The sequence below is a fragment of the Phalacrocorax carbo genome, chromosome Z (genome assembly GCF_963921805.1).
Source record: "Phalacrocorax carbo chromosome Z, bPhaCar2.1, whole genome shotgun sequence".
Lineage (NCBI taxonomy): Eukaryota > Metazoa > Chordata > Aves > Suliformes > Phalacrocoracidae > Phalacrocorax > Phalacrocorax carbo.
Window position 1 is genome coordinate 35,389,894 of NC_087548.1, and position 19,408 is coordinate 35,409,301.

At 38.4% G+C, this 19,408-nt stretch overlaps 1 protein-coding gene and 1 long non-coding RNA gene across 7 annotated transcripts in view; one reads left to right on the top strand and one right to left on the bottom strand.

Annotated features, from left to right (window-relative positions):
* The first annotated feature begins 1 nt into the window (after position 1).
* Positions 2-19,363, top strand: LOC135310466 (uncharacterized). 2 transcript variants are annotated; one of them, XR_010370535.1, is made up of 2 exons: positions 2-3,204; positions 16,160-19,363. It is a non-coding gene; the product is annotated as an uncharacterized LOC135310466 (long non-coding RNA). The 2 variants fall into 2 exon arrangements; XR_010370534.1 differs by lacking the exon at positions 2-3,204 and adding an exon at positions 15,670-15,759.
* Positions 3,892-19,408, bottom strand: part of FREM1 (FRAS1 related extracellular matrix 1) — a 75,110-nt gene continuing 59,593 nt past the window's right edge. For 4 of the 5 annotated variants that reach the window (XM_009507440.2, XM_064438039.1, XM_064438040.1 and 1 more), the window contains 7 exons: positions 18,083-18,321; positions 17,314-17,361; positions 16,848-17,030; positions 16,456-16,581; positions 15,624-15,739; positions 9,355-9,440; positions 3,892-7,997 (listed from right to left, as the gene is read on the bottom strand). In XM_009507440.2, the coding sequence (XP_009505735.2) occupies positions 7,798-7,997; positions 9,355-9,440; positions 15,624-15,739; positions 16,456-16,581; positions 16,848-17,030; positions 17,314-17,361; positions 18,083-18,321 (998 nt within the window). In that variant the 3' untranslated portion in view covers positions 3,892-7,797. Of the gene's footprint in view, positions 7,998-9,354; positions 9,446-15,623; positions 15,740-16,455; positions 16,582-16,847; positions 17,031-17,313; positions 17,362-18,082; positions 18,322-19,408 lie in introns of all 5 variants that reach the window. The other variant, XR_010370531.1, reaches the window with a different exon arrangement.

Here is a 19,408-nt window from a genome sequence, read left to right on the forward strand (position 1 = left end):
AAGTGCACGGAGCTCCAGCAAGAATGGGGTTCACACACCAATATTAGAGTGTATATGTGATTTGACCTTACTGGAATGATGTTGGTAAGGGAAGCACAGCTCTCAAGCACAGGCTTTATTGCTTGTAATTTCAGACAAGAACAATTTAATTCCACCACTGGTTTTGTGCCTTCCTGAAGTGTCAGGTGTGTCCTGGGAGAGAAGATTCTCTCTCAATTATCAGGAGTAAAATCAGATAAAATACTGGCACCTGCAGCAAGATCAACTCTGAGGTATGCCTGCAAAAAGTCCTTGCATCGTATTTACACAAGCATGTGTAGCATTAGGATGGAGAATAATGAGTCAAGAGGATTAATCTGATGGTAAATAGTTAATTTACTAGCCTAGAAATGCAGTTTGAATCTTCACATCCTATCTTTATTGGCCAACATGTTGAACTGAAACAGTTGACTTTTGGAAGTAAAATTCCTTGTATCAGGTGCATGTTGGTTTTAGTAATTCAAAATTATTCAGCAAAAATAAGGACATTACATTTTAAGCTTTGCTGCTTTTTTCCTCTTTATTTCAATTCTTAGAGATTTAAAAAACTGAGCTGATAATCAGACCTATGTATTATAGTGTATTATATTGACACACAAGGGCCTGATGCATTTGGCAATGTCTTTCAAACATGAGATTTGACTGAATCAACGTAAATTTTTGCAGCTCTTTGCTTCAGAATTTAAAAATATAACATTAACTTAAACAATTTAAAGATTATTCCTTCAGATTATAGCAACGCAAGGTGTTCTTTCTGTTTACTTTTATCTGTTTCAGCTATTTTTCACTTCCTTTGCCAGGAAGTACCTTTTCTCTAAGTCTAGACCAGTGACATACCAGCTCTTTTTGTTTAAAACTTCCAGCTGTGGTCTTGCTTCTGTAATGTCTGTATTTAGCTTTATGTATGTTTACAAAATTGAAAACTGAGTACCTGAAATGCCCAATTTACCTCTCTTCAAAGCTTGCTTTAAAAATGCCACCACTTTCAAGGTAAAAGAAAAAAGACTTTTAAGTCTCAGTTAAATTTTACTCTGATCTGTCCTGAAAGAAACATATGTCTATGTGTGAAGGTGTGTTCTGCCCTTCTTATCTGATGTGGCTGAAGCATGGTTTGGTGCCCAGATAGCATCTTAATTTCTGCCAGAGGGTTTTTTTCTTTGTAGCAAGAATATGAGCAAAATAATGTTATTACTGCTGTTTACAGAGGGTTCTTTCTGCAGCTCTTCACAAAGAATAAATCATATTGAAAGCAGCAAATATGGTGCAAGTGATTTAAGGATGCCTCTGTCAATGCAGAAATAAAAATTAAGTAAATGATAGTACTGGAATGATTGGGCTGCACAGACACTTCTATATCAACTGAACTGGTCTGGGTTACTGGTGCAGTGCAAATATTAACAAGAAATGTATAAAAACCTTAGTATTGGCATGTATATAGAGAAGTTCAGCTGCTAGTGTTATATTTGCAGTGCAACGGCACTGAAAAAAAAATGTGTTGAACATCAGGATCCATTCTGTCCTGTAACATACAGCAAGAAAAAAGGCCTGTCTCAGAGGACTTTGGATGTAAAAGCACAAAATACTATTTACAGAAGGGTGGGAAAGAAGGCAAAGCAGTGTCAGCAAGTCACTCCACAACCTAAAGGCAGAAAACAGAGCTCTCTTCTCCTCTAGGTCAAGCCAGTTCTAGTTCCTGGGTTTTCTTGGGTGGTTTTAGCTAAGATCTTCTGAGAGCCAAGCGCAGCATGCCCGATCTGGTTCATCATGCCTATGATCGTAAGATGTGTCTGCTTTCCAAGAGACAAAGCTGGTAAGAAGTGGGACCTGGTACATCTGGGCACAGTTTATTCTATATTTACACATAGTCTAAATGTGTGTTGGAGTCAGCTGCCTGTATAACCGTGCACAGGTAGCAGATCTATCCTCAGCCGCTCAGCTCAGCCAGGAGCCTGCCTGCATTGCGGGAAGGCATCCCAGCTCAGACAGCGAGTTTGGAGAATCATTCTGAAGTTAAAAATAGTAAGTACTTGTAAGTCTTTTTGTGGTGACATCAACTGCATAGGCTAATAATTGAAAACAGAGATTGGACCAGGCACATTATTATTATGTGCCAAATACAGCTAATCTCAGATTTCTACAATAAGCAATGCTGTATCTTTTATAAAAACTTGTTTTCCTGCCTGATTACCCTTTCATAGAAGCATAGCACATGTTTTCACTGTATTTTGGTTGTTAAATCTTGTGGCTAAATGCAGTGGTGTCTTTCAAGCAGGATTTGATTTGCCTTCATAGTAGCAATTTATTCGGGTCATTCTGTTTTGAACCAGAAATAGTCACCATGAATTTTTGCCCATCCTTTTAAAACTGTCGGGTCTATAGATGACAAGCGCTATGCAAATGCAAAGTAGTATTATTCATTTGTTTCAGAGCCATAGTTTATTCAGTCATTATGGACATAAACTGAGTAATTAGTTACACTGCCAGTTGATGCCTAAAAATAATTCTTAGGCAGTGCTTGAATTACTTGCCTTCTGTTGAGATAAATAGTTTCATCATAGCACGATTGGTGATTAAATCATTAAAGTGGATTTTATATATTATAGCCTGATTCAATATCCTACCATTTGCAAAACACATCCTATGTAGACAAACTTGTATCCAGATATATCTTTTACAGACCCCATCTGAAGACCTCAGAACTAATGAATTAGCACTATGTGGTTTGTTCTCCAATTATTGTACTTATCAAAGAAAGCCATCTGTGGTCTTTGTTTTACTGAGTTTCAGGGAATCAGATCACTCACATGCCTCATGGGAAAGTTCTAGTTATGAAACCAAAAGGCATCATGCAAGGTATGATATGAAAGAAGAAGCAATAAATCTGTTTCGTTTTGTACCTTCTATCTTTGATACTGTACCTCATTAATTCCCCCTTTTGCTATTCAGTTTCAAGTCCTTTATTGCATTGTTTCTTTCTTGTCTCATTTATACTGTCCTGTTCACATTTCTCTGTTTCTTTCCTCTGTGCTGTAGCAACAGAACTGGAGTCTTAAGTTTCAAACTACTGCCAAAATCTAGATGCTCACACTTGAAAATGTTCACGTGTGTGTCCAGCCAGGCGAAGTGTCTTTTCATGCGTACTGGCCAATGTTCTCATGGCTGGAGGTATGTACACATGATGCAGTGGATGGCTTTCTCTCTGTTATGATGCTCAGGCTGTTAGATTTGGGACAGCTGTCCACCCTCTGAAGCATCTCCAGAATGGTACTGGCACATATGTAGTGCCTAACTGAGAGTGTACTCAATTCCAAACCCAGCCTGAGGAGCTATGTTGGTTACGTGGTTGATTGCTTCAGCTTGTTAAGCTGTGGGGCAGTGAGCTGGGGGAGAGAGTCTGGGCAAAGAGGCATTTCAGTCTTTGGGAAGACACATCTTTCTCAGATTGCCATGAATTATTTGGGAGAAGAGTTTGACAATGCCAAGAAAATGTTTGTAGCATAATCTTAGGAAGAAAATAAGGTTTCTTTTATTAAAGTAAAGTATATTTAGACTTATTTGAAATTTTCATCTGTATGTGTAAAATCATATTCTTTTGCTTACTGCACTTATATCCAGTACTTCGGATACAGGTTCCTATTCATTAGGACTACTGACTGAAAAAATACATTACCTCAACACTATGAAATTAAACAAACAAACCCTATTGTGTTCTTGTCTTCTAACCTTATACTGCTTGTGTAGCGATGTAGAGGATAGTAATTAAGCAATGGAATTAGAGTAGCAGAGTTCTCCATATTACAAGCAGCATAGCTTCTTAAAGGGTAATAAGTGAGGACAACTGACATCCGCATCTGTTCCATGAAGATGACTGAGGTTACTGACAGAATATGACCTTTTATTTCTCATTCTCCTTTAAATTAATAACCATATTAAAACTCAATTTGATGGACTGACAGTCTTTCTTTAATTCATTCTTCCTCTTGTATATCTGTTTGCCAACCTGAAACTTTTCTTAAATTTACTTCTCAAAATAAACAGCATGTTCTCTTTTAAAAATGACTTGCTGACGATCCAAATGTGCTTAATTAATTCAGGAACAGGCGCATGCATAAGAATAAACAGAATTCAGAGACTGTGTAGTGTAAACAGTAGGTATATTATGCTTAACTATAAGTACATTTCTACTATGCCTGACACTATGGTTTTTATCACTAGAAAAAAAGCTTTTGAAAGATTATGAAACTGAAGAATTATGTAATCACCAAAATGTTTCAGTTTTGTATTAACACACATTACAAAGTTAAACATAATAATATGTATAGTGTTCTCAATACAAGAATTACAATAGCACCAGTCTTGTGATGTAAATAATATAGAATCACTGAATTATATATATAAGTCTCTCAAAGCTGTTGTTATCATTTTAGAATGAGTGAATAAAGACTTGAAGGCATTCAGTAGGTTTCACTGTATACAAAAGAGATCTGGAAAACTTTTCTGATTTTTTTTTTCCCCAGATTAAAAACTTGACCTCTGTGAAATTAATAATAACACAAATATTTGTTTCAGAATATTTTGGTTTGGAAGGAGTGCTCCCGTGGCCAGTCACCTATCAATTTCTTTCATAATTATTATCTTTGAGTAAACTACTTCTCTGTCAAATTTGTTTGAAATTGATCAACAGATTTAAAAGATACTTTACAGGTAGAGAAGGTAGTTAAAAGAAACAGGCACACAAAGAGCTCATGTTGCCCATCCCTTTATAGAAATCTAGGCTAACAACTGGGTTCTTTTCACTGAGCTGCTGCATCTTGGTTCTGTTGCTCTTAAAAGGCATATGGATACTTCTGGTGAAATAAATCCTCTGTTCATTCAGAAAGTCTGGCATTCACAGGTGGACACCAGAATTTATATGCTCCTTGTTCTTAGTTTCAGCCTTTTGAAATTCCCCTGCTGATGCTGCTCCTCTGAAAACTGATTTTTCTCTCAGTTTACTCAGAGTATAATTCAAAAATATTGAAGAATGGAAAAATTCCCAATGACTTCTCAGGATTTTAGGCCCTTTCTTTACTAAGCCTCTTAGAGAAAACAACTGCCTATGGCAATAGAGAAAACGATTTATTTGTGCTTTCCCTGATTTGAGTATGTCGTATTCTTTGGACTCCAGTGTTCTAATAAAAGCAGTAAATATCTGTGAAAACATACTTAGGTTTTAAGGACAGCCAAATTAAAATTTATGAATAAATGTTTGGAACAGTTCATTGTGTTGAATAACAATTCAGCAGCCTTTCAGGGCAGAAATATCCTTGCACTGCAATGTCAGAATTTCAGCTTCACTACTGTATTGTATTAGAGCTAGTGAAACCAGTAAACACATGCAGTTTGCACAACCAGCAATCTGTTGTGTATTGAAATCTTCATACTCTTCAGTCACTTTAAAGTAATTAATATGAAATACAGAAAAGGGAAATTCTCCTCTCTTCTCACAAAAGCAAGCCTCTCAGATCACTGTTGTCTCCAACTAGGCATGAGTCATTTATTAGTTACTGATCAAGTAACAAGCACCTTGGTCAAAATTTCCTCCCTGTTAATGTCATTAATTTATTGAATAATTAGGAGAGGTATTGAAATAATCTCAAGAGGTTCTGTCAAGATAGCACCATTAAACTCAGCAGTTTTTATAAAAAGAAGGCCCTAAAGAAATAAAAGTTTATGTCTAACCAAACTCTTAGTCAATTTCCCTGGAATTCCAGAACAAAACAGCAGGGGATCCCAAGAGTGCTTTTTTAGATCCTAACTTTTTTTTCAGTGAAAACTCTCAGAAATAAAAACAGGGCTAGGTTGGTACTCAGAGGTACTTGGCTTGGGGAATTCTTGAAACAGTAAGCCTAGCTATGTTGATCTAGAAAGCATCTTAAGCAAAAGTGTTAGTGTCTAGCAAAAGTGTCTAGAAGCTTGGCATAAAGATTACCAAACAAAAATACAAATCATGGAGATATTTTTGTCTGTATCTGTTGATACCAACCATAAGGGTGATGAGGTTCTGTCCTCATGAGTATTGTTCTCCAATTTTGCAATGTACTTGTGCTTATCTGCATCGATCTTTTCAGAAAGATTCTGTCCTATATATAAAGACTGTCCAGTTACTCACATGGATATTCCTTTAACATGCCACAGGCAAGGAGGAAAGATGAATAACCCATGCATGCCAAAAATAAGGAGGAGGAATAAATAGCCCATGGAAGAGCATTCCTCAGTCGAGAGGAAAGGTGATTCTGATGCATCTGTTCCTCACAGGGCTGAGAAACTGCTGTGAGGAACTCCAGAAGGAGGTTTTGCACCTCTGGTGCAAATAGTGTACAGATGCAATTGATCCAGAAGCTGACTGAATAGACAAGCTGATAGGGGACAAGGGAAGAATGACCTGCTGCAGCAGGCAGGTAAATGGGAGGGATGACAGTTTGTAAAGTACAGGGCAAACTCACCCGGCTCGCTGCCACACCAACTGTCACACACTCATCATGGTCAGAGGAAGGGTTTGAGAGAAGCTTTAATTTTTTTTTTAGGAAGCTTATAATCTGTTTCCTTTTTTAATTTTAAGGATGGCAGTAAGAAGGTCCTAAAGCAAGATTTTCGGCAGGTCAAATATAAATTTACTATAATTTTACAAAATGGTAATGCTGAAACTGCATATATTTAAAATAGGTTAAAATTAAGTTATGGGCAGCTTTTTTTTTCCTATTAAAAGCTGATTTTTAAGCCGTTCAGAGAACTAAATCTGGATGTTTTATTATGATTTTTAAAAACCTCAAATCCCTAACAAGGACTTAGATTAATACTTTTCAAAAGCCATAGCTGCTTTAGTACAAAACATGTCTCACGATTACATTGGTTTATACACACATATAAATCCTATTGATGTTCATGTATCACTGAATATCCCAAGATAATATTCTAGGATTAAGCTTCAGTATTAATTTTATTTTTGTGTAAGTCATCCTTTGATATAGCATTAAATTTCCAGACGTCCTGTTATATAATTACACTAAAAATTACAGGACCATCTTGCAACTCCAAAAACCATTGAACAATTTTGGTTATGAATGTGAAACAACATGTAGTTCTGTGTGAGCAGATCCACTAGGATCTGAAGCTGGCCTTGGGAGGTAGAAAAAGAAATACAAGGCTTTGCTTCTGTTGGTACTTTGTCAGTAGATCTTGCCCTGTAATATACTAGGGCATCCACCAAAGAAGCCCCAGTCTCCTGACCCAATGTCCCTCCCCTCATCACCAAGAGAACCTGTTTTAGCTAGGAGAATCTGCCCTTATTTCCACCCCAAGCACTCTTCCTCTTTTTGTGACTGCAGGGTAAAACTACAGTTTTTATTGTAAACAAATTAAAGCATCAGCCAATTCACAACCCCTCCTTAAAATTGAAAAATCAACTGATGTGATACTTTCTTAAAAAAAACAAAATTTTTTTTTCACAGAAATCTGACTAAAGCCTTCAGGCCTAGCTTTTTGCTGTAAAAATACGTATGAGTGACAGATCAAAGTCTTTGGTGAGAGTTCACGACCTTAACCTGAACTTAATCTTTGCCACTGGCCTTTGTTCCTTGATTAGAGTCTGGTAGCATATAAAATAAACCTTGCTGATAATTAGGACAGTTTTCTAACTGCATACCCTCACATGTCTGCAGATAAATAAAACTGAAACAACATGAATATCCACATGCTTTCACAGGGATCCTCCATTTTTTACAGCTTTCTTGAACATATATAGCTGTTCCGTTTGACCTTCCTGCAGTCAGTTGCTTGCCATTTTCCTCGCTTCTGCACAAATACACAATTTCTTCCTCTCTTTGTAAAGTGGTAGGAGCCTCTTCTCCAGTTTATGTAGGTTACAGGTTCTCCTCCATTCCACTCCCAGTGTCCAGGACTGACTTGGTCATTCAAGCCTGTGTGAAATCAGTATGACCAAATCAGTGATGTTTAGCATATCCGGAGCCTGATGCCAACAGAAGCATGTTGGTCTATCCCTTTGCTAAAAATGCATACAATATTGTGCTGAGAGAAAAAACCCATCTGGAAGAATACAATTAAAATACAATTTAATATTTCATAAGGTAATTAGTGCCATCTGAATAAGGGAAAATATAGTTTTCCTCATTATTGCTTAGCTAAAATATTTTCTTTTTCCATCCTTTGCATGTCTGTCACCTCCCGTGTTTCTCTTTTGAAACTTAAGATGCCAAGCAGAATGTTGTATTCAAGTCTGGGCAGCCTCAGATGCCTTCAGATTCTTTCTGAAAATAAAATTCTGCAGACCTTTGTAGACCTTGTTTACACTGTTGAAATTAACAGTTGTAAAATTAGTCTGTGTTAATTAATACAAACTAAACCACATCTTTTCACTTAGCCTCTGAGTTACTAAAACCAGCATGTTGGCATATTTTCAGACATGACCTGTCTCCCTCACTAGAAGAGAACAAGATCAGAAAACTGACACAACGGTCTTTATTCTTATCAGAGGAGTTTATTACTCTCAGATTAACAGAATCATAATACCTTTAAACATGATCCCAAACTACTGTAGTTTTAAAAGTTAATTTAGTATAGCTAGTAAATCTACCTCAGAAAATTACTAAAAGCTGAAAATAGCAGTTCACAATTGGAAGAAAGAAACTAAAACGTTTAGGACAGGATATCAGAAACAAGATGGGTTAGAAGAAAGCAATAGCACTAGTCCATGAGCTAAGGCTGTTGTTCACAGAAAGGGATCAGGTGGTACAGAGAAGGCCTATCTGAGTTCTTTCCGTTTCTCATTAAATGAAAGGTGCATAATAAGAAATAGCCAGCCAAATCTAAAAGGATGTGATGAAATCTTCTTTAGCTGATTATCTAATTAATTCGCAAGATTTCTGATACACCATTACATTAGCAATAACGTGAATAATTATTTAAAGTAAAGTTAAAAAACAATAAATTAGACTTAAATGAAATCACAGTCAAAAGAAAGGTGAGATAAACAAAAGAGTAGAAGCTCCACCAGCACATATTTTCCCAGCTGGTACTAAAATGGGAAAGGTTTCAAGGCAAAAACAACACAGCAATAGGCAACATGATAAAATTTTCTTTTTGATAGAGACTTATAAAATTAGCCAGATAAATTACAGCTTTCAGTTTAATGCCTTGCTCTGAAATAATAAAAGCAGCAGAAAATTGAGGACAATCCCACATTTGAAGACTGGGCTGGAGATCCTGCAGCAGTTTCTGCTTTCTAAGGTGCACAGGAACTGCAGCTGATATACTTGCCTATCCAAAAGGGCTTCCTTCCACTGAAGTCCCACAGCCACTGCATGTGTTGTTCATTAGCCACACTTGCTAGACTCCCCAGGTACCTAGGCTCAAGGAGAGAGGACAGAGTAATTAGCATTCTACAGAGTGACAGACATCTCCCATTGACTCATCAACAAGGAGCACTGATTCTAGTATAAAGCATGCAACTAATGTTTCACAGCAAAACCACTACTTACTGCCATGAAAAAATAATTACATGAAAATAAAGTCTTAAAATCCAGGATTACTTGCAGAGGAACCGAAGTCCTAGTCTGATTTTTCTAACAGAAAAATTAAATCAGCAGGGCAACTGAAAGAATTGTATACAGGAAATGTGTACCTCATACTCACTAACTGTGTTTTAAACCATTGACACAATCATTGATACATTCCTTTCTTTAAAATAATCTGCCCACACTAAAATCCATTCCACTAAAAGATACAGCTTCACTCATTTGGTAGTAGAGCAGACTATATCTTTGTAAAATCGTGTTCTAACAAAACTAAATCTTTGAATAACACAGCTAAAATCTTGGCTATGTTTCAAAACAGAGTGATGTGCATGTAATTTGGGGGCCAGCTTAGAGTGGTAGTGTGGTTCTGAAAGGTAATGTTGGGTTGTCTGCAATGACTATGCATTTAGTTCAGATGAGAGAGCAGTTGTGGTGTGTACTAACCAGACTATTTCAGAACAAAGCCAATGCATAAGCTCTGCTCTGTGTATGAAGCTCTAAAAGTATGCCAACCCCAAAAGAGTACTTGCAAACCCTAGCCACTGAGTGGCCTTGCCACTGTGAAGTTGTCCGGCTAGCACCAAGCATGCAAGCACCAGCAGGCTGCTCTTAAGCCATTTAGAGATCAGGCTAAATCCCAAAGCATTAAGAGACAAATGGCGTCCTTCACATTTGCCAGGAACTGTAAGCCATCAGTGACTCCACTTTCTTATATATCCACCTTTTTGCCTGCCTTGATATCAAGTCACTGTTTTACCTGTCACACCTGCTGTTGCTTCCCCTCCAATGCTGAGCCTCTGTCATTTCTGTTGTCCCATATTTCTAACTGCTACTCATCCTAACAGTGATGCCAACCCCTTCAGTCTCCCAGAGTATCCTGGATGAGTCTTGATAGGGCCCAAGCAAATTACACTGCTCATCAAAACATGTTTTAAGAGATCCCAAAACTTTTCTAGCAGCAGAATAAATCGATGTCATTATGACGATTTTGCTAATTTCATGACTGTTGCCAGATAACAGAAACAGAAGATCAGTATTTCTCAAAAAAAGGTGAAGACGGTCTTCTTTAAGAGCAGGGACAACAATCAGACCTCAAGGGTGGCATGGCAGACTTGAATCCACTATGGAAACCATGAACAGATCTTGGTGCGCAAGCCCACCACCAATCCTGCTATCCAGTTAGAGACCCATGCCTGGAGCTCCCTTCCTGTTCATTGCCTTGTATCTCTTCTAATAGTACTGATCCTGTGGAAGCCATATCATAATGCCACACAACATAAGGAAGCAGGCAAATTTTACATCAGGAGGAATTCAAAGTAGTACCCCACAATATTCTGCACAATCCCTGTTGCACAAAATCTGGACCATTCCTTTATCTGGGCATGACAGCTGAGTGTTAGCCCTCACACTCTATGTAACCATGGCTGTCCTAGACCAAGCAGTGCACAGTAACGTAGGTCCCATCAAGGGCCCCCCAAGTTCAGAGGCCACCAGAGAACAAAGTGTAAAATATCTTGTTGACATCTCTGTACCTCTCCTGAGGTAGAAGTGTGGCAGGATGGCCTCAGAAACATTGATCATAACTTTACAAACCGCAGACTGTCCCAGCACAAAGTGGTTAGCAACTGCCTGGTAGGGACCAGGATTGTGCACCCACTCATGGTTCAGGGTCCCAAAACTTCACCTAGTGGGGCTCCTAGCAGAGGCTTTGACTGTGTTTCTCATCATGGTAAGGTTTTGTGCACAGTGTTGGTGCCTGTGTGCCCCCAGTGTGACATGCTTCCGCACCTCTGAGCACATCTACCAGGCACTGAATCTGCAGTAAACCAAGAACAAAGCTGTTACACTGAAAAAAGCTCTTGGAAAGTTTTGTATTCCATCTTCGTCCTCAGACAAAAGGTCCAGGAAAGCAGGCTCCGTTAATTCAGGGTGTCCTCCCAGCGTAACCGATTCAGCAGCAGGATGCCATTCCCCCTCACAGTGACTGTGGTTGGTCCGTGACCAAACCTGGCACTAAGAAGAGATTTGGGCAGCAGTCTCTGTGGTATTACTACTAGCTGAGCAAGAACAAAAATACAGCATTTTATCTGGCTTCTGCTTAAGGACAATCAAAGCACCGGAGCTAAGTCGTTTACTTCCAGTAAGCATAGCTTACTCCTGTGGTTTCAATTGTTTTAGCAAATGTGAAAACAAAAAGTATCAGTGTGTATCAGTAAGTGCTGTATCATTTATGGCATATGAGGGTGGTCTGAGCAGTAACTGCTTCAGGCTGTTACTTCAATCCAAGTACCAGGGAGAGATTTCAGCACCATGAAAGGAAAGCACTGCAATAATTATAACATTATCCAATCTTTTCTCCCTAGGATCACTTTCTAAATACAGCCTTAGAAACATACATGACTGAAGAGAGAACTGTTCTACTTGTTACACCTAGTCAGGGGTTTTGATATATTGTAGGGAAATGGGAACAGTCCTGCAGGAACATACCACTTATGATAATATTATTAACTGTACCTCTAGGCAGAGTGCCAGACACAGGAAATGACAAGGTAATGTTATTTATGGAGTTATGTAAATCTAACGCTTCCTAATTTAAATTAGTCCAGAGAAGGGGTCATAATGCCTTATTGAAAAAACCAAAACCCCACACATCACTGATTTCTGTGCTAAATAAGTCCATTTGAAATTATTCCTGTGCGCTTTAAAATTTTTGTTATCAAGTCAAGAGCATCCATCATCTTAAAGCAGTTGCCCAACTAAGGAAATATTTTGGGTAGCTGTTGACCTTGAAGTATTATATGTGAAACACTTAGCACAAAGACTTTGCCAATTTAACATTAAATTATCCAATACATCTAAAGGAGCTTTGTACCATTCAGATAAATTTAACTTCAGCAAAAACACACTTAACAAGCTATGAAGGTCTCCACAGCACAGAAGGACACTTAATTTGAACTGCTGCAGTAAATCCATGTCCTATACCAACATTAAAAGGAGGTCAGTGACTGAGAGGCTCTGCTTATCCCAGGCTTTCATTTTATCACATAGGGAGTAATCCTGGTGCCTTGGAATAGGTGTCTAGCATGGCTTATTGTGCCTCACAGTATTTGAAACATGCAGATGAGGCTGGCAGACATGATGCAGAGTTTACAGGAGCCCTGCACTTCCACAGTAGCAATTGAAAGTTAGACAAGACACTCTGAATCTTTAAAATTACTCTAGGTACGTAAGCTGGAGTCACTAGCATTAATGTAAGTTAAACCAATCATTTACAGAGCTAACACAGCCTTAGGCAAGCAGAATCCATCCTGCTTTGCACTAGGCAACCGTGAGCCACCATGAAGGATCTAACCTATTATCTTAGTTGTGATTCCACTTGTGATTCTCAAGGACTGAGGCCACACACTGCTGATATACTACCACCAAAAAAAATAACAGCCCCTGCCTTACAAAGCTGGCAGTAAAGGGTCTGAAATCTGACTATATTTGGGCTCTAATTAAATGTTCAAGAAGATGAAGGTATAATTTGACTAACAGAGCAAAGGATACAACTGTGGGTTCTGTATGTCCGGTTAAGAGTGTCTTCAGTGACAGCAGTGAAACCATCTCACATGCAAGTGAGCCTGGCTGCGCTGACCCTTGGGGAGGACATGTTCCTATGGGATAAACAAGAACTGTAACATAAATCACTGAAATTGCTGCTAAATCAGGCTGCTGTGGGATCAGTCAGCCGTAATATCCCCCAGATGCTTCTCTTCGTGTTGCCAAGGACCTCTTCATGCATACAAAACAAAGCTAGAGAAATGGATTCTTCAACCACCTTTCTCATCAATGTATTAGAGAAGGGTTAGAAATGGTGCCAGATTTTCACAGCAAATAGCTGAGATTTTTTCCACCCACACTATCACCGTGGCTTATAGAAACTTGTGTCAAGGCAAGCACATTTTTGTGTCTGCTTCTATCCCTGCACATGCAAACTGAAGAAAAGGTTGGTATGCCACCTGCAACAAATGGATGCAATGTATGTCAAAGCTCACTAAAAGCCCAAGTAAGTTTGCATAAGCCAGTGTACTTATAGTTATATCCAGACAGCAACTGCTTCTGCAATAAATTGATGGTATTGCTTTGATGGAATAGATTGATCTCAAGTCCATCATCTCAGGATAACAGTCCTTTCTCTAAGAGGTTAGGAGGCTGGTTAGGTGGAGACTGTTACTGAAACAACTTTAACAATGCTTGTGCTTTTTTCCTGTTCTGTAAAATAGAAAAAGTGTAGCCAGAAAATTGAATAGACATTTAAAATAATGTCATTTTTGTAGTAATAAAAATTATTTTTCAGTGAAATTGGCTGATTTACTGAAAGTCAATTCTAATCTTTTCATTTAATGCCTAATGTTTGTTTGATCTATTCAAAAAACGATTGACCCCCATGCTTATTTTGTTTGCTTCTTGGAAATATCAGCTATTTAGATGTCAACAGTAGAAGTATTAATAACAACAGTACCACAATTGGTGGTGGTGGTGATTGCTGGTGTGGAGCTGAGCAAAAACACAAAAATAAAATTTATCAAGTTACCTTCTGTATACTTCTAAGTATATGCCTGGGGGATAGTACTCTTGTAAATCAGTTCCAGATGGAGGCCAGGAGTACTCCATTTACAAGGATAAAGCTTCCTTAGTCTGTGGTAGTCTGACATTAATTGAATCAAAACTGACCAAGTGTTCATTTCGTTTGTGGATTCAGTGATATGCCTTGACTTTTTGTGCCAGTGTTTAACACACACTGTCATTAATGTACTGTTACTCAGTTTAACTTCTACATTGCATGCTATAGCCTTCAGCAAGAAGTTACCACCTACAAATAATATGAGTCACCAGAAGCACATTCTTAGAATATTCACAACTTACAGCTTTGTTTGGATAAGTAACAAAATAAAAGCAGGTGATAGAAAATCCTTCCAGGAGCTGAAATTTTAAGTAAACCAATTAACAATGTGAAATTTGTGGTGATCTCACAAGAACAGGTAACATTTACATTTTAGGAAAGGGCAACTTCCATCAGCTGGGGGACATTAGAACTAAGATTTCCCATTTGTGTGTTACCGAGACAACATAATCTGGCATAACTGAATGGAATGAATTGAGGTTTGTTATGCATGCTTGTCCATGTTCCATGTTTCCTGCATGTCCTTCAACCACGTACTGAATATATTCTGTTTCTTTCATCTTCAACTCTTCCCTGTTTCAATTTTTATTTCATGGAGTAATGGAGAAGTCTGTTAAAGCCCCTCCTACTGTTCAGCTTGGTCTTCAACCTGGTGCTCAGAATTCAACACAGAGTACAGAATATGCATGATCCCAGAGCAAGGTCCATGTTACCATGGCTAGCATTTGTTCCAGTCCTAAGCTATCACGCCTAAAACCAACACCACAAAACAGACCTCCAAAGAGAAAGACTGGTGCATTTTCTATTTGTATCCTACTTTGAGAATTATTTTTATTATTATTAGCTTTTATTTAGCCTTAAATGTCAGAAATTTACTGTTAAATTGAACATTAAAGTTTTCAAGTAGTTACAGAATCTGAAGAGCTGCATCTTCAGAAGAATTATGGTGAGGCACTCAGGAACTGGCAACATTGTGCTGTTGCTATATCAAGTGAAGGTAGACCCAAGGAAGTGGTGGGTCAGAGACGATGAAAGACTGAGTCTCTGCTCTATTTCTCTTCTCCCAGACTAACTCTTCCATTAGGAAAGTATCCTCACTGCAGATGGACAGCTTTGGGAATTCATGTTGAGAATAAAGTAACATCACCACCTGAAACATCATGAGATTAATAATATTTCTATTCTCCACTGAGTCTGAATCTAAGGCTTGTTCTATTTTCAGGGGAGCTGTCTGTGCAGCACAACCGAAGTGAGGCTTATCTGAATGAACTCAGCCTCGAAAGCAGTATTCAGCTTGGGGCAACAGCAGCGCACAGCAAACACATTCACTTAGAGAAGTCACTTACTGTTCTCTGCAAGCCCGAGCAGCAGTGTTCCAGGTGACCTTGTGATTCACTACCAGGAAATAACAGCAGCCCTCGTGATGACTCCATCCAGAGGGACATTTCTTTGTGCTTACCTCCTAAAATAAAAAAGGAAAAGGCAAAACAGACTCATGCTTACAGTGATCTAGGTCTGTGCACTAATAATCAGGATGAAGGCTGGAGGTGCTGCTTATGGCCTCCCCACAATTAAATTGAACATGAACTTTGGTGTGTACCAATAAAGCTACAGCATTGCTTAAAAGATGTAAAGAAATAAAGGCCTGCCAGAGGAGTCTACAATTTATAATGAATAGCTTTAAAAATGACATGAGGTTTTTAGTTCTGAAAACCCTCTTAAGAGCCCCCATTCATTTGGGCATCATTTTATGTCTCCTGAAGTCTGTGTAGGGAATGCAGTGCAACAAATGCAGCATGACATCTTACGTGGTGGAGGGGGTGTATGTTTACAGAATACCTAAGTGAGCTAATTTTACTAACTCCCACTCATTCTTTCACAGACTTCATTCACCGACTGTCTCACACCCACATCCCCACAAGCACCAAGATATCAGTGCTCACATGGTTTGTCTCGGTGCACCTGTGGATGACAGAGAACAAAGGCAACCCCAGCAATCAAACCCTCATGATGTCTCTGGAAATCTTTTTTTCTGGTGACAGCAAACTTGACTCTGGACAACCCTTTTAGTCCCTGTACAAGCCAATAGTTGTTACAGGAAGATCCTTTGCTTGAGAATCGCAGTCATCATAGACTCCATGCTCTGATTAGGATGCATACTCATGGTGACATTTTTACCTTGCTTTGGGAATTCCAGAATTTCCATATTGTCCCATCACACTGAAATAACTTTTGAGTGCTTTCTTCATAATGCAAAAGCCCCTTTAAATGTGGTGTACAGGCCTTTGGAAAAGAGTAGAAGTCCTGGAAAAAGAAATGTCATTTGAACATTTGAAGGAATATAATAATAACACAAAACAAACAGGCTACATGAAACAGACTAAACAGGTATTATTAAAACTTTATGACATGAACACTCTTCAAGGGCTGAGTTCATCTGTGTATTGGTTAAACTCAGTGTTGGAGTGGGAAGGGTTAGGCTGCAGATTTCAGAGGTGTTAAATCATTTTGGAAAACAGAGTGACTGAAAACAGATGGTGAAAATGCCTGTGAAACAAAAGGTTTCATACCTGATGTCTTGAGCTTGGTTCAGATGCCAGTTCTGCCTTATCAGCTTGTGGGATTTCTGTCTTCGTAGAGGAGACAACATTTATCTGTGGCTGTGCTTGGTTAATTACTGGCACTTGAGCCTTCTTGTTTGCTTTAGCTGATGGGGTGTCATCCTCTATTTTGAGTGATACCATTCCATGATACTTTGTTTTACAGTATCACACATACACACAAGTAGAACAGGAGAGGGGAAAGAGAGGGTTAGCACATACAAGCAACTCTTAAATAAACTCCACCAAAAAAAAGGCATAATACAAATTGTTGCAAATCAAGGGGAACTGACACCAAAGGAAAAGAAAGACATATTTAAAAAATAAAGTTTTGGTCATAATTTGTCACTGAATTATTAACAGTGATAAAGCCTGCAAAGAACAGAATCAGAAAGAAATCACAGAAATGTCTGAGCAATACTCATAACACTCTTACTTTGAAAACCACATCGGTTCCATTTCTAAATACAGATGAAGGATGAATCTGAAAAAGTAGAATAGCAGAATGAGATAGGCATATTCATGCATTGTAGAAACAAAAAGACTTTATGCAAGATTTACAAGAAGATCTAGGTTACAAATCACGTGTAACATATCTTGGGTTTCATTCTTTCTCTTTCAGAAAGGAAATTTATCACATCTGAGAACAGCCCTTAAAAATCACACATTACAAGTGCATTTATAAAGAGATTCCATTCACTTGTAAGATCACAATAGCGGAATGTTACTAAACCACCTAGTTAAACCAATGTAGCTTAAGCAGGAAAAGCAATGGGCAAGTTTTAAGTAACTGTTCCCTGTTTAAGCTAACACTATTTTCAGCATTACAACTTCAGAAGCAGATGCACAGCTTCTGTACATTGACCTGGCTCCAGTGACTTCTTTCTTCTAGCTGAAGACATAAGACAAGATTAGAAGCTGCATAATTGCTGAAGTTGCTTGATGTATGTTTCCTCCCCTAACTCTGTTCTGATTCCTCTCTTGGATACATGGATATTCAAAATCAGGATTTATTTTTAATATCTTCCCCCCCCACCCCATGTATTTTTAAATAGCTCTCAGGTCTGACTCAAAGCAAGCTTAGGTACTTTATGGTTATTGTATGGTCAGGTAGGATCATTACAAAAACATGACAACTAAATGGAGATATCAAATCCCAATGAATTCACAAATCAGTCCATCACTGCAGTACAGAACTGTCTTACTATTCTGCCATTTCCAGTCACTCTCAGCCTGGTCCGTGACTGATTTGCCAAGCTGTGTCCCTGCCGTGGGTCCCCTCCATGCTTTCTCATCCCTTTGGAAGGAGACGGTGGGATCCCTTCCAAGGGACCACTGCCAGGCCTGGGAGGTGATGAGGAGCCCGAGGATACTGGAAACAGCATGCCTCTCCCCCAGAAGTCGTGCTTGCTTTGGCCAGAAGAATGGGAATAGTTGCACTGACCTGAAAGCATAAAAAAATGGCAGATGGTCAGTTCTAACTGCATGAGCAGATAACTGGTCACGTTGACATGGGCGCATAAACAGCTTGTCATTAAAAGTTGGATGATTCTTTCACTTGATGTGGTTGATTTGCTGTTTGCTCATTTGTGGGGTTTGCCACGACTCTGACTGCAACTACTACCTGTATCTATATGTTTTTATATGTAATGCATCTGTTTACCCACAGAACAGAGTTTCAACCAACATCTGCTGAAAAGACCTGTTTTCATCCAGATACTGGGGTTTGGAATGCTGATTTTTTTGGTCATGGATAGACAGGTATCTTTAACTAATGGTGATGATACTTTGATAGTGCCCAAACAAATTTCTCTTAAAAAATCCAGGACACTATTGTTCCTACAAACTAGTTGTGTCAATTAACCCCTGATTTATATAATGAATATTAAAGAGAAAAGAGGTCTGAAATTTTAAAGGAATTTTTCTAAAATGAAGCTTAATCCATTGCAACAGAGGTATTTAAAATATTGTTTCACTAAACACCAGAAGAAAAAAACACTGTTCAGCTTTCAGAGCACTCAGCTGCTTTCCTAGTTATATGTATTTTTCTACAGTTTCTTCTTTTTTGGTGTGATATTAGGCACACCACATTTGATCACTGAAAAACACAATAATAATGCAGACATAAAAGCCTGAAGTCTGTAATGATCACTGCTGTGTGCTGTAATGTTGTGGACTGTGTTTGTCAAGCATTAGAAAATGTATTTCTAAGAGCTGGGTTTAGTTGTTAGGTTTCTTTCCTTGAGAGGAAAATAAATCTTTTTCAGAGATGTATAACAACTGTTAAACAATAAGTGGGAAAAAAATTCTAATGGACCTACACCCCCATTTTTTCCCACTTTAACAAATGAGAACTGAACTCGTGTTGTTACGAAAAGTGGTTTCTTTCCTTGCACCCTTCTCATTTCGTACTTGTTGCTTTCTCCATGCTGTGTTTCCTGAGAGGATGAATATGATTGTGTGTGAGAATAAAGGGTCTGCAAGCATCAAGCCTGTTTTCTCTAAAAAGAAATCAAGCATTTTGATCTGAA